The sequence below is a fragment of the Dermacentor albipictus genome, chromosome 5, assembly GCF_038994185.2.
Source record: "Dermacentor albipictus isolate Rhodes 1998 colony chromosome 5, USDA_Dalb.pri_finalv2, whole genome shotgun sequence".
NCBI lineage: Eukaryota > Metazoa > Arthropoda > Arachnida > Ixodida > Ixodidae > Dermacentor > Dermacentor albipictus.
In genome coordinates this window covers 82855577-82871032 of record NC_091825.1, presented here as the reverse complement: position 1 = coordinate 82871032, position 15456 = coordinate 82855577, and the positions used below count along the sequence as shown (strand labels likewise).

At 45.0% G+C, this 15456-nt stretch overlaps 1 protein-coding gene, 1 long non-coding RNA gene and 2 other non-coding genes across 5 annotated transcripts in view; 1 reads left to right on the top strand and 3 right to left on the bottom strand.

Annotated features, from left to right (window-relative positions):
• The window catches only part of LOC135905815 (putative sodium-dependent multivitamin transporter), a 103705-nt gene that overhangs the window by 56798 nt on the left and 31451 nt on the right, over nt 1–15456 (top strand). Inside the window, exon 2 of the mRNA XM_070538489.1 lies at nt 243–686. Within this exon, the coding sequence (XP_070394590.1) occupies nt 342–686 (345 nt within the window). The 5' untranslated portion in view covers nt 243–341. The remainder of the gene's footprint in view (nt 1–242; nt 687–15456) is intronic.
• Nucleotides 2549–2621, bottom strand: TRNAS-CGA (transfer RNA serine (anticodon CGA)). The gene has a single exon. It is a non-coding gene; the product is annotated as a tRNA-Ser (tRNA).
• On the bottom strand, nt 3949–4021 carry TRNAS-CGA (transfer RNA serine (anticodon CGA)). The gene has a single exon. It is a non-coding gene; the product is annotated as a tRNA-Ser (tRNA).
• Nucleotides 13687–15456, bottom strand: part of LOC139059917 (uncharacterized) — a 42826-nt gene continuing 41056 nt past the window's right edge. For both annotated transcript variants that reach the window (XR_011514505.1, XR_011514506.1), the window contains exons 3-4: nt 15002–15434; nt 13687–13971 (exon numbers count right to left, since the gene is read on the bottom strand). This is a non-coding gene — a long non-coding RNA (uncharacterized lncRNA). The remainder of the gene's footprint in view (nt 13972–15001; nt 15435–15456) is intronic.

Below are 15456 nucleotides of genomic sequence, written 5' to 3'. Positions count from 1 at the left end.
TGGTAGTGACGGCAGCCGAAACAATACGGCCTGGAGTGCTAGCAGTGTACACTCGTGAACCGGTCCTACTTGGTAAAGTTCAATATGCATCTTCTCTCTCAAGCGATATCGCTCACAGGTAATCACTACGTTTCGGAGTTCCAAATCAAGGAAGTGACTGCGCAATATTGTCTTACGAATTAACTTGCAGATATAAATGACAACCCTGGTCTTTTTCCTTTTTTCTTCTCTGGAATTTCTAGGACCAAAGCTTCACGCCACACTAACAGAGTCTTATTTCGGAAAAGCACCTAAACTGCTCCCGGTGGTTGTTGCCAACACTCTAAGGGTGCGTGCTTGCGATGCCAGCGATGATGCCTGCGGCAGAGTACGCCGTGTTCAGCGTCTTGATGGCCCTCAACCTGGGACTGGGCCTGTACTTTTCCCTGCCGCGGAAGAAAGCGAGCAGCGCTGGCACCAAGGCAGAGGTGTTCCTGGGGAGCCGAGCGCTTCGCGTCTTCCCTCTGGCAGCATCGGTGGTGGCCAGCCTCATCTCTTCCACCGGCATGGTGGGCTTGACTGGGCACTTTTACGCTTACGGCTTTCACTTCATGTGGACCTCCCTCACCACCGTACTAGTCGCGCCCGTGGCTGGTTGGCTGTTCCTGACTGTCCTGTACGAACTGCGTGTCACCTCCATCTTCGAGGTGAGACAGAGTGCCTTTCGGTTTTAAGGCAAAAGCCTTAAGTGGCTGGTTACAATGGACCATACCTGCAAAAAGCGGTGTCTAGTCCTGTGAAACAAAAAAATATTATCATAAGGAATGCCTCATAAACATATAAGCAAGCACATATGCAATGGCTGAATATACAGGAAGAAACAAAATAAAGAACAAACAGAGAAAGAACAAAGAAAGGAATAAGGAAAAAAATAAAGATGTAAAGAAAGAGAGGACAAAGAAATGAACGAAAGAACTGTTAGGTAGTGAACTACGCGCTCTCATGTGTCGTTGAGGACGTCGACCTACAGCGCCATACGTTTACTTCACACTGCGGTTCGTTATGCCTTGCAAGAAGTCTCAGCCTTCCGATCGTACAACCTAATGCATTACTACGTATGCAGCAGGCTTTCGTCTTCCCGTATTACAGGTGTGTAGCATGCTGCCGAACTTTATTATTGCAACACTTATTGCCCTTACCACGGTCAGCATGCTGCAGCTACGCCTGGCTCATTTGAACCTGGCAGGCTTTCAGACTTTCAAACCTATCTTGCCAGATCGAACACTGAGCTCTTCTCTTATAATAAATTTCCCTCTCTTCCCCTCTCTGCTAAAAGCGCTATTAAGTGGCCTTCGCAGACACTAAGAGCTGTTGCGTAATTCTTATTACCTTAGTACAGTGTATGACTTCGCTTATATCAACAAATGTTTTTTGGACCTCAAGCGCATATGTTTCTGTCTAATATATAAACGAGAAGAAAGGGGGTTAACCGAGGGTCCCGATTTTATTAGTCATATCAAAAGAAGCCAACAAGCATTGACACCAAGGACAACATAGGGGAAATTACTTGTGCTTAATAAATAAAATAAAGAAACGATGAATGAATGGAAAATAAAGCGGATGAAAACACAACTTGCCGCAGGTGGGAACCGAACCTACAACCTTCGCATTTCGCGTGCGATGCTCTACCAATTGAGCTACCGCGGCGCTGTTTTCCCATCTACTGTCTTGGGTATTTATGTGTCCTAGTAGAACCCTGGGAGTGTTAGCCAGCGCCACCACACACAGACTTTGGCGGCGGACGTGGGACGTCCTTTTTTGCCGCAGGCGTCACGAGAACGTGATCTTTTTTGGGTGAAGGCAACTTGTCAATAAACCTACATATGCTACCTGAAGGCATCAATGCAGCCGGATTCGAGACCCTCGTTATGCAATAAACGAGAAGAAAGGGGGTTAACCAAGGGTCCCGATTTTATTAGTCATATCATACGAAGCCAACAAACATTGACACCAAGGACAACATAGGGGAAATTACTTGTGCTTGATAAATGAAATAAATAAACGATGAATGAATGGCAAATAAAGTGGATGAAAACACAACTTGCCGCAGGTGGGAACCGAACCCACAACCTTCGCATTTCGCGTGCGATGCTCTACCAATTGAGCTAGCGCGGCGCTATTTTCCCATGCACTTTCTTGGGTATTTATGTGTCCTAGTAGAACCCTGGGAGTGTTAGCCAGCGCCACCAAACACAGACCTTGGCGGCGGACGTGGGACGTCCTTTTTTCCCGCAGGCGTCACGAGAACGTGATCTTTTTTGAGTGAAGGCAACTGGTCAATAAACCCACATATGCTACCTAAAGGCATCAATGCAGCCGGATTCGAGACCCTCGTTATGCAATAAACGAGAAGAAAGTGGGTTAACCGAGGGTCCCGATTTTATTAGTCATATCATAAGAAGCCAACAAACATTTACACCAAGGACAACACAGGGGAAATTACTTGTGCTTAATAAATGAAATACAGAAACGATGAATGAATGGAAAAAAAGTGGATGAAAACACAACTTGCCGCAGGTGGGAACCGAACCCACAACCTTCGCATTTCGCGTGCGATGCTCTACCAATTGAGCTACCGCGGCGCTGTTTTCCCACCCACTGTCTTGGGTATTTATGTGTCCTAGTAGAACCCTGGGAGTGTTAGCCAGCGCCACCACACAGACCTTGGCGGCGGACGTGGGACGCCTTTTTTGCCGCAGGCGTCACGAGAACGTGATCTTGTTTGGGTGAAGGCAACTGGTCAATAAACCCACATATGCTACCTGAAGGCATCAATGTAGCCGGATTCGAGAACCTCGTTATGCAATAAACGAGAAGAAAGGGGGTTAACCGAGGGTCCCGATTTTATTAGTCATATCATACGAAGCCAACAAACATTGACACCAAGGACAACACAGGGGAAATTACTTGTGCTTAATAAATGAAATAAAGAAACGATGAATGAATGGAAAATAAAGTAGATGAAACCACAACTTGCCGCAGGTGGGAACCGAGCCCACAACCTTCGCATTTCGCATGCGATGCTCTATCAATTGAGCTACCGCGGCGCTGTTTTCCCATCCACTTTCCTGGGTATTTATGTGTCCTAGTAGAACCCTGGGAGTGTTAGCCAGCGCCACCACACACAGACTTTGGCGGCGGACGTGGGACGTCCTTTTTTGCCGCAGGCGTCACGAGAACGTGATCTTTTTTGGGTGAAGGCAACTTGTCAATAAACCTACATATGCTACCTGAAGGCATCAATGCAGCCGGATTCGAGACCCTCGTTATGCAATAAACGAGAAGAAAGGGGGTTAACCAAGGGTCCCGATTTTATTAGTCATATCATACGAAGCCAACAAACATTGACACCAAGGACAACATAGGGGAAATTACTTGTGCTTGATAAATGAAATAAATAAACGATGAATGAATGGAAAATAAAGCGGATGAAAACACAACTTGCCGCAGGTGGGAACCGAACCTACAACCTTCGCATTTCGCGTGCGATGCTCTACCAATTGAGCTACCGCGGCGCTGTTTTCCCATCTACTGTCTTGGGTATTTATGTGTCCTAGTAGAACCCTGGGAGTGTTAGCCAGCGCCACCACACACAGACTTTGGCGGCGGACGTGGGACGTCCTTTTTTGCCGCAGGCGTCACGAGAACGTGATCTTTTTTGGGTGAAGGCAACTTGTCAATAAACCTACATATGCTACCTGAAGGCATCAATGCAGCCGGATTCGAGACCCTCGTTATGCAATAAACGAGAAGAAAGTGGGTTAACCGAGGGTCCCGATTTTATTAGTCATATCATAAGAAGCCAACAAACATTTACACCAAGGACAACACAGGGGAAATTACTTGTGCTTAATAAATGAAATACAGAAACGATGAATGAATGGAAAAAAAGTGGATGAAAACACAACTTGCCGCAGGTGGGAACCGAACCCACAACCTTCGCATTTCGCGTGCGATGCTCTACCAATTGAGCTACCGCGGCGCTGTTTTCCCACCCACTGTCTTGGGTATTTATGTGTCCTAGTAGAACCCTGGGAGTGTTAGCCAGCGCCACCACACAGACCTTGGCGGCGGACGTGGGACGCCTTTTTTGCCGCAGGCGTCACGAGAACGTGATCTTGTTTGGGTGAAGGCAACTGGTCAATAAACCCACATATGCTACCTGAAGGCATCAATGTAGCCGGATTCGAGAACCTCGTTATGCAATAAACGAGAAGAAAGGGGGTTAACCGAGGGTCCCGATTTTATTAGTCATATCATACGAAGCCAACAAACATTGACACCAAGGACAACACAGGGGAAATTACTTGTGCTTAATAAATGAAATAAAGAAACGATGAATGAATGGAAAATAAAGTAGATGAAACCACAACTTGCCGCAGGTGGGAACCGAGCCCACAACCTTCGCATTTCGCATGCGATGCTCTATCAATTGAGCTACCGCGGCGCTGTTTTCCCATCCACTTTCCTGGGTATTTATGTGTCCTAGTAGAACCCTGGGAGTGTTAGCCAGCGCCACCACACACAGACCTTGGCGGCGGACGTGGGACGTCCTTTTTTGCCGCAGGCGTCACGAGAACGTGATCTTTTTTGGGTGAAGGCAACTTGTCAATAAACCTACATATGCTAGCTGAAGGCATCAATGTAGCCGGATTCGAGACCCTCGTTATGCAATACACGAGAAGAAAGGGGGTTAACCAAGGGTCCCGATTTTATTAGTCATATCATAAGAAGCCAACAAACATTGACACCAAGGACAACATAGGGGAAAAAACTTGTGCTTAATAAATGGAATAAAGGAACGATGAAATAATGGAAAATGAAGTGGATGAAAAAACAACTTGCCGCAGGTAGGAACCGAACCCACAGCCTTCGCATTTCGCATGCGATGCTCTACAAATTGAGCTACCGCGGCGCTTTTTTCCCATCCACTTTCTTGGGTATTTATGTGTCCTAGTAGAACCCTTGGAGTGTTAGCCAGCGCCACCACACACAGACCTTGGCGGCGGACGTGGGACGTCCTTTTTTGCCGCAGGCGTCACGAGAACGTGATCTTTTTATGGTGAAGGCAACTGGTCAATAAACCCACATATGCTACCTGAAGGCATCAATGTAGCCGGATTCGAGACCCTCGTTATGCAATAAACCCTCGGTTAACCCCCTTTCTTCTCGTTTATTGCATAAACCCTCGGTTAACCCCCTTTCTTCTCGTTTATTGCATAAACCCTCGGTTAACCCCCTTTCTTCTCGTTTATTGCATAACGAGGGTCTCGAATCCGGCTACATTGATGCCTTCAGGTAGCATATGTGGGTTTATTCACCAGTTGTCTTCACCCAAAAAAGATCACGTTCTCAATTGGTAGAGCATCGCACGCGAAATGCGAAGGCTGTGGGTTCGGTTCCCACCTGCGGCAAGTTGTTTTTTCATCCACTTTATTTTCCATTAATTCATCGTTTCTTTATTCCATTTATTAAGCACAAGTAATTTCCCCTATGTTGTCCTTGGTTTCAATGTTTGTTGGCTTCTTATGGTATGACTAATAAAATCGGGACCCTCGGTTAACCCCCTTTCTTCTCGTTTATTGCATAACGAGAGTCTCGAATCCGGCTGCATTGATGCCTTCAGGTAGCATATGTGGGTTTATTGACCAGTTGCCTTCACCCAAAAAAGATCACGTTCTCGTGACGCCTGCGTCAAAGAAGGACGTCCCACGTCCGCCGCCAAGGTCTGTGTTTGGTGGCGCTGGCTAACACTCCCAGGGTTCTACTAGGACACATAAATGCCCAAGAAAGTGGATGGGAAAACAGCGCCGCGGTAGCTCAATTGGTTGAGCATCGCACGCGAAATGCGAAGGCTGTGGGTTCGGTTCCCACCTGCAGCAAGTTGTTTTTTCATCCACTTTATTTTCCATTAATTCATCGTTTCTTTATTTGAATTAATAAGCACAAGCAATTTCCCCTATGTTGTCCTTGGTGTCAATGTTTGTTGGCTTCTTATGATATGTATAATATATATGTTACTCATTTGCACCTTTTTGTGCAATTGTAGCACACGAACAATAATATTGAGCCTGAGTAATTCCGTAATTTATCTTAACGTACATTCCACATTTGGCCATCTTTTCATGGAATGTGAGTGTCTTTTGGCGCCCGTTACAATGATTCGTTTAAGCTAACGAAGGAAGGGCGCTGAGTGGAGGTCCATGAGATGTTGGCCGGCCAATAGAAATGGCGCTTTTATGGCTCAATACCGATTGCCCCTTCGAACGTTGATACCTGGGCAGAACACATGGTCGCTATTTCAGTTTTTCGTTGGCGTTCTCGGGAGCGCTTTCTTCAACTCCTGCCACACCGGATATGGTCCAGATGACCCAGAACCGATCACCATGGCATTTAGTAACCACGCACAATCATGTGAACAAGGTGTCCGTAGGTCAAATCATCCTTTCTATCCAGCGTGTACACAGAACGAGCTTAAAGTGACGCTGGCCCCAAATGCCTTCACAAGAAAATATTATAATATTATCGAAGAAACTATTGAAAAGCAATTCTTAATGAAGATAAACAACGCGTGAAATGCTGCAGAGGACGCATGAAAAAGCCGGGCTTGCTAGTTCTGTTGATTTTATTTGTGAAATCATAATAAAGGTAGTGAGAAAGATAGCGTAACAGTAATCGATTACTTTTTAGTAAGAGCCTAATTTCCTTCGTAGGGCAATAATGGTTACTGTAATCAATTACATTTTTCAAAGCAGCAATTGTAATAGTAATCGGTTTCATTTTTTTCGGAACGTGCACGAGTTTGGTCCAATTATAAAGCCTTGAGGTGCGCGTTTTGTCGTACCTTAACAGTTAGAGAATACTCCGAAAATACAAACACTTTGTCGTCTATCCGATAAGTAACTATTTCTTAGGACTAGTGGAGTTCCAGCGATTCCTAAAGCGCTTACTTTAGTTGCAAGAATCTTGTGACAAATGGAATCAAAGGCTTTAGTGAGGTCAGTGAATAGCGCGTCAGTATACAAGCCCGAGTCGATACAAGCCCGTACACGAAAACAGTATTAGGTTAGCTGAAAATATGGGCGGAATTCTGATTGATGGGGTGATAGCTAGTCAAATTTAGATAGGCATTTATTTACACGCTTTTCTTTATTCTCCCTAATATCTTGCTGAATAAATTCAAGTTATCCATGGGAAAACAGCTTTAAACAAGGTTGTGGTGTCGTTTCTTTATAAATTATGCTTATTCCCGCTTTCATTTTTTTTTGTTCTTGAAGTACCCGGCTTGAAGGTGCGATTTGTAATATGGGAACCAGGTAAGCGCTGGTAGTGTCACATACGAATTTGTGCCACTGTGCACAAATGGACGTTGTGAGGTGAAGAGGAGGTTGAAGTGTCTCGACAATCGGTAGATGGTGGTACCTTGACTACTGAGCTGCAACCTCGCAACTGTATATACCGTAAATATATATATGTTATCCCCCCCCCGTAACATTTAGGTGGACTGGCGGGGTACTCTCGCCCCAAGCCCGCGCTGGCCCCACGCCCGCCCTGGAAGAAGAAGGGACGTCTTCTTCGTCAACCGCAGCAACCGAGCTCGTCCTTAACCAGCCGCGAATCCCCACATCCTTCCATGGGGACAGCTTCGAAGATGTTGAAGACTGGCTCGATCACCAAGAGCGTGTCGCAGAATTCAACGGCTGTACTCCAGAGGGCAAGCTATGCAACGCCTACTTTGCCCTCGAGGACTATGCGCGGACATGGTTTGAGAACTGTGAGGTGGCCCTATCGACATGGGACGAATTCTGACGGCAGCTAATCAGCACATACGCCAGCCTCGATTGCAAGGAGGGAGCTGAATCTGCAATTCAGGCGAGAGTGCAGCGGCCGAACGAAAGCGCCGCATTGTTTGTGGAAGATATGTGCCGACTTTTCCGACGCGTACTCATCCTTATGACTCGATTGGGTAGAGGCTCGTGCTCAGGTGGCAGTCCTTGAAGTCGACGGCTTGTCCGTAAGTGAACTGGAGTCAGCTCGACTAGACTTCGTACTGGGCTTGTGGGCGGTGTTCGATCTGGGAGTGGCAGCATGTACACCGCACCTCCACCAGAAAAATGTAACGTAGATTGAAGACTTACAAAATAGACGCTTCTATTTAATGATGGGCCAGGAGAAGAACATGCAGCTCACGCACTTCGTCGTCTTTCATGGCGCTGACTTTTGCGCGCGCCGTCCTGCAGTGCGGGAGCCCCACATCATTGTGTCGATATCATATAAGAAATGAGCTATACTTGAAAATAAATGAAGAGATAACTTGCTGCACAGTGGAGCTAAACCTTCTGCATCCGCATTACGCATATGTTGCTCTACAAATTGAGCTACGGTGACAGTCATCTCTCCGTCTACTTTCTTGGGTATTTCTGTGTGCCTTCGAAGGCCCTGGACTGCTAGCCAGTACGCTTTTGGCCATGTAGGCTGCGTATTCATTATTACCCTGTGATTGTATACTTCCTTCAGACATGTGGCACTGTGTTACTTCAAAGGTTTTGTGCAGCATGGGTCAGAGAGAGACACTTGGGAGCCCGTAGCTCTTCGCATCAATTCCGTTGCCCTTAAGTTCATTGTGGATGGAAAAAAAATGCTCAGGCATCACTCATTGTTTTGCATGAACAGCTATGTTCCCTGGATTTCTTCACAATGTTCTGGAAATGTGATCCTCCTGAGACTTCACTTTCAACCTTCTAAGAAATATGTTGACTCCATTTCCTGTGAGTATCACTTTTCCTACTATGTACTGTACTCTATACTTAGGAGAGCGATGGTAGGTGTGTTCTTACCTGCACTAATACTTCTTTCGAAAGCTTTAAGAATTTTATGTACAGGAAGGCTAATCGATTTATAACACCACTGGTTGATTTCTATCAAGTTGCTTGTGTGCATGAGCAACCAGCCTAGCTAGACTGAATATTTGCAATTTCTACGATGATCATGCAGTGGCTGCTTGGCATAGAGCTCAGTATAGAAGCGGCGGAAAGACATGTGGAGCAGTGTGCTGCTGTAAAATTGAGCTATGCATAGGGCAGTAACTGCTCAAAGGCTCTATATAAAAGTGCAATTTACCATAGTACCTATCTAGACCATAACAAGGTTCTCAAGCATGCTATAATCTTGGAAAGAGTTGCATGGGCAGAATACCAAAATAATAAAGACGAATATGACCAAACAGAGAACAGTGGAATCGGTACCATACATATCCCTTGCCAATGCAGACATATGAAGGCCCTGATAAGGGTCATTTTTGACTAGTTGGGCGTTCTTATAGCATGGCAGCAGGGTCTTGCGGCTTCCTTACTTCACATTGCTGTGCAGCAAACCATGAAGACAGCTTTCTTCTTACCCGCCGTGGTTGCTCAGTGGCTATGGTGTTGGGCTGCTGAGCACGAGGTCGCGGGATCGAATCCCGGCCACGGCGGCCGCATTTCGATGGGGGCGAAATGCGAAAACACCCGTGTGCTTAGATTTAGGTGCACGTTAAAGAACCCCAGGTGGTCAAAATTTCCGGAGTCCTCCACTACGGCGTGCCTCATAATCAGAAAGTGGTTTTGGCACGTAAAACCCCAAATATTATTGTTATTATTAGCTTTCTTCTTGACTCATCTTTTGTTGGCTTTGGGCCATACTTCAAGAAAAGGGTGTCATGATGCTGCTGTACAGAAGCCTGTTCAGCTGCAGAGAAATAGGTCCATTTCTCGAAACAACCTATCACATGGCTGAACTGGGTGGACACATGCTTTGAAACAAAAATATGGCCGCACTGCATTTAACCAAACACACTTTGCCATGTCTCTTCTTGCAATTATCTTAATCCTAATATGTCTTTTTTCAGCTTCTCAAGTGTTGCATTATAGCAAGACATTCTACAGGCGCTGAATATAAGGCAGGTTGCACATCCACCCCTGGCATTTATAGGTCTCTGCAATGTATGAGGTAAACGGGCAATATGCAGGAAGTATAGGGATGTTTAGTCATAATACGGCCATCACTAACTTTTGAGCGTGCATATAAGGTAATGGAATAATAATGAAACATCAAGCGTTCTTGAACACAAGTGCATTTTCGTAGCTATGTTAAAATAAAGTTTTTAATAACACTAGTAACCGTAACTTGACTGCTCTTTCACTGGTACAATGGTCCATTCCTTTTCACCACGAGAAAATTTCTGAGAGATTCGTTGAACCACGTTCATGTCTGTCAGTATAGCCTTGCTGTCATTCTTATTCTAATTACGAGCAGCAAGTTTGTGTTCTGCAAAACATGGGATTTCAAAATAAACTCTTCAACCTTGAATGTTAATAAGGGCGTAGTACTTTTGTACAAAAAAAGGAGACCAGTGCATTACAGTTTCATCTGTCTTGCATCGTTCAAATGTTTAACTTTTGCAAGTACCAAGCAGCCGACACTTTCACGTTTCATTCAAATGCCGAGTGCTTCAGCGAATCCGTGCCAACCACTTCATTTGTAGAAAACAACACGAGTGAAGACAGTTTTTCAATTATATGAGCACTAGCATGCCACACTGTCCAATTGAAATCTGCTGAGATTTTGGCTGCAACATGCAAAGGCATGCTTGCACCACATGCTATCTTTAAAGGTTACCTGCTTTGGCACGCAGCAACAGGGATACCGACTGTGAAGGTCCGCCTAGTGACCACAATAATGGGCGTAAGAGCTAAAGAAAGCCATTCATTTGCCTGTTTTTGTGGTTGTTAGTCGGTGGTTACATGTTTTGAGTAGCGACCAAAAAGATATATGTTCCATAAGGGTCCTGCGAGCTAAAGAGCTAGTAAGGTTCGTACTGTGTTATGAAGCCAGCTCGAGCCCTGTATGGCACTGTCAATAACAAAAATATTATCCATCATTGTCCTTTTCGCCTCCACAACAAAGATTGATAACATATTGTTTATTGACGGTGCCATAAAGCTCGACTTCCCACTTTGTTTATTTCATGGTGCTCACTGCTGTCTGCTTCAGAGTTCTTGTGGGTCTAAGTCTACCTTTAGCGTATTATATATTAAACCTAGTAGCATGCCAAACCTTGTGCCCTGCTAACCTTCCCTCCCATCATTAAAGGTTATCTCCGCAGCGCGTATGTGATTTCACACTGGTTAATACCATGGTTTTCTTGCAATGCATTGGAATAATCAATAATGTACACGGTGCGTGGACTATGCGGTGTGAATAAAGTACGATGGCAGTGCGTGTTCAAGAGACCATCCCTAGGTAAGCGGTTTGGCTTAATGCAGCTCCAACAATCTGAACAGCTGAGCTTACAGGATATCAGTAAAAATACATATTTTTCTTCACTACTGTATGCACTAAAATCCGAACTCCATAAGAAAATCACCCAGAAGAAAATTCCAAACATAACATAGAGCTACCTTTGGGTACACCGCAGACAAACAGGCGACTTTATCAATTCGTGAGCTTACATCATGAAGGCTCAAAGAAATGACAACTAGTATGTTATACTACCTTCCCAGCATGCCGTTATAGTTGAATCTGCTACTCTTTGGGGCAACATAGATGAGCAGCCTATAAAATGCTTCGACGCCAAAAGTCTGCGCGGTTGGTGATGCATCTGGCAGGTCTCGGAGAATGTATGAGGCCGCCAGAATTGACCTTTGTCTTTGAAATGACTATCCTAACTTTTTCAAAAATACTCCACGTGTTGCTACTATGCTCCTCAAGTCACCCTTTCAACTCATGTTTTTTTGTTTATTTTTTGTATTTTGTGTTACTCGCGCACTGACCGCCTGGCGGCTCTTCTGGTGCCACGGGAGCATGCCGTCAGTGATACCGCTGAATACTTCCTAAACTCTCGCATCCCCAACACGCTCCCAGGCCCCGGTCTTTCTTAATTTTTTTTTCTTGTTCTTTCTGTCTCCCCCTTTTTTCTATCTCGGGGTCGCCCTGACTCCCCCCCCCCCTTTGTTTTGTTTGCTGCCTTTGTTTCTTTTCTTTTCTCCCCGCGCTCCCACTCTCCCGTTCTTGTCACTCCGTCTTGGGAACAAAGCTCACAGACGTCGGACGACAGCGCTCGTTTCCTCTGAAGTCTCTCTCTTTAAAACCAACTGCCAGCGACACCACCCGCATGTGACGTCACTGCATTAACCCTTTAAAACCAACATGCCGAGGATGACGAGGCCGCATTTGACGAAGATATGTCATCCTATCGAAACGTTGGCCAGCCTTTCTGAGGCACCTGACTCCTGTTTTCAAACTTCATACCACACAGTAAGTTCCTAAAAACAACAATATTTGCATTAGTGCATGCAGACACCAGCGCAGGTTCATGAAAAGCCTGTGATATGTCAATGCCTGAGATTGCACCATATATTATAACTGTGTTACGGAACAAACGTAAACGCATTGAAAACCCTTCAGACATTACCTTCTAGCAACCAGCCACAATCTGGCACTGGTCCATGAAAGCACAAGGGATCCAACAGCTCGAGGTGCTCATGAACATTCACCATGTGACAAAGGATTGAGAGCCATCTGGCTAGAAATAACTTCTCATCACCATCGCTGTTGACTGCGCACAAATATAAATGCCGAATGATAGTCCTCCGCCACCCCAGCACAATATTGTGTTGCTTTGTACGGCCAAGAGCGCAAATCGTCTTCTTCATGCTTATTAAAGAAAGCCTACATTTCAATATGAAATTTCATTGCATTCAGCAGCACATAATTACTTGAAACATTTATGCATTTTGAACTTCTGCGCATTGTACTAAGGGCATATGAAGACTTGCAACTTGGCTTTTACAATGTGCCACAGGTCGGACAGGTGTCTTATATTGGGGTGGAGCTTTTTCACAAACGCCTTCATCTCGGAGAGCCTGCCAGTAGCAAGTGATGGGACGAGCACATCCTTCTCAATTATGTGGGCAAGGGCTCTCTCTAAACCTTCTTTCTCCATTTTATCGCTGGATGACACTTCAGTGGACTGGAGAAAAGTTGAAAGTTAATCAAGTATGCAACTATAGCAATTATACAATTATAGCAGCAAAACAAAGTACACCCAGAGCACCCAGCGGGTACACCCATTACTTAAACGAATTTGCGCGACAAAAAAAACGAGATGGACGTGAGAGAAGGCGACACACCAGGCGCACACCCAGTGGGTGTAATTACACTGTGCATTCCACTTTATGCCCTTGAGCCTCGAATAGTTTAGAGGGCACATTTGAAAATTTTGGCATGCACAATAAATTGTAAAGGACGGTCCGAGTAGCAGTCTACTGAAGTTTTAAAAAGGGTTTAGTGCTGTCCGAGATGAAACCAAATAAAAAGTGCATGGAAGTCAGGCACCCGTTCGAGAGCATGACTATTTTGCCTTTCTGGTTGCTATGCATCTGTATCGGCTTTTACTGATTCCAATGCTGAAATTGTGCAAGGTAAAACTGATAAAAAAGTTATGTAATTAGCACTGTGCTGTCTTACTTTTGTTTCCCATGTGTTACTGTATTGCAACTCTGAAGCCATGCTACCTCAGACTGCGTGCACCTTTATTACTCGGAAGGCCTTACCCTGCAAAATCACTATTTATGCATGCATATTGAATAGAAGTTTAGTATGGTTTACTTTGATTTTTTGTGACATGCTGAATATTAGGACGTAAAATCGCAAATGACATACAAATGTATCTGAGCTGAATACACTGGACATTGCTGTCTCATTTAAAAAGGTTCGGAATAAATGTATGCACGCACTGAGTTTATCCATATTTCATCTGGATAATTTTTTTAATAAAAATTAAATCCTGCGCCTTCACAAATTTCACGTGCAGGAATTTGTTCATGGTAGTGTCCAATAAAATATATGTACCAAAGTCAGCAGAATTACCGGGTGTGTCACATCTGCCATCACCTGCAAGGGAAAGTGGCTGTTGTTTCAGCTGGTCAAAAATGCCCCTTTGATGTGACATCCATGCCTAAAAAACAAGCACAAAACGTTACCCCTAACTGTAACACTGAATAAAATTTCGAGAGCCTATATTATGAAATTGTCTTATTGCAGTCTTTCTTTGTGAGCCTATCTTCGCGCCATGAAAGAGACTACTCTTCCATTTAGGAAATCTAATGCTTTAGAGTTATAATGTTATGAACTGCGGCTACTGCTACTCTACAAAACAGGTTTGAATGTAAGTACATGTCAATATTGTGAAACATTTATACTAACGTTATATGCCGTGGCTAAATTAGAAAAAAGCTACTCTGCACATACCTCTTTTAAAACGTTCTAGTTGTGTTTCCATCAAGATTGCATTCATTAAACATAAGCTTCGCTGTGACACGCTTCACTACAGCTGTTACTTGTCATTTTATTAACATATTTACGAGTACAAACCTGCTGTAGCGCTGGGAGAAGTTCCATTGGCGCTATGTAACAACGCCACTCTAACCACCTGGAATATTCCAGCTATTCGCTGTTTGCGGTAGGCGTCATATCATTCAGCGTTCAGTTACAAAGTGCAGACGTACGGTAAAATTTGATATGAATGACAAATTTCTTTTTCTGCATGCAAATTAGCTACAGGAAACTTATACCGGTGTCGCACGGGGCATTTTGGGTCGTGGTCGAACCCCATCGGGATGGAATTTCTCAATCGCGCTTGCCTATTTTGCGCAAGCTCCGGAAGGTAGCCAATCGCGATGGAGAAATTTGATGCAGACTGGGCTCGATCTCGTTCGAAAAAGGCCGCGTAACATCCTGATAACATTAAGTGCCTACGATAATAAATTAAATCTCAAACAAGTTACCGATTCTCGACATCGGCCTCAAAACCGATGAGATACCGAAGCATGTCACTCGGATTTTTTTGTGTGGTAACTCAGAAAGCAGGCGCTTGGCAGCCTTGAACACGTAACGCTATGGCCCAAGCACTGGCATAAATTACCTCAGTTCGACTCCGCTTGTACGCCGCCCCTCGTGGTATTAGAGGTTGTCTCGGCTTAGCGTACACGAACTCCGTCGGCACAGCGTCTTCCTTCAAGTACCTATGGTAGTTTGGCGTTGCGAGTCCAAAGGGTTCCCCCAAGTACACGCCGCCTTTATAGCACTCCGGAGTGAAGTGATACAAGCATACAGACGCGTTTTTACTTCGAGACCTGTCGGCGATCCGAATAGCACCAAGCCACTTATTCCGAAGAGCGCTGTTAGAAGGAAACCTGTGATAACAGACACCCTTCGTCTTCGCTGCTGTGTTCTTGCAGCCATCAGCACAACACCACCTTCCACCCATCGCTTTACCGCCTACAATGCCTACAGACCGAAGAAGAATGCTGGCAGCGACGAGCGTCTGTCAAAACCATGATTGTAGGGCCGCCATCCTGCAGAAGAGGGAACACGCTT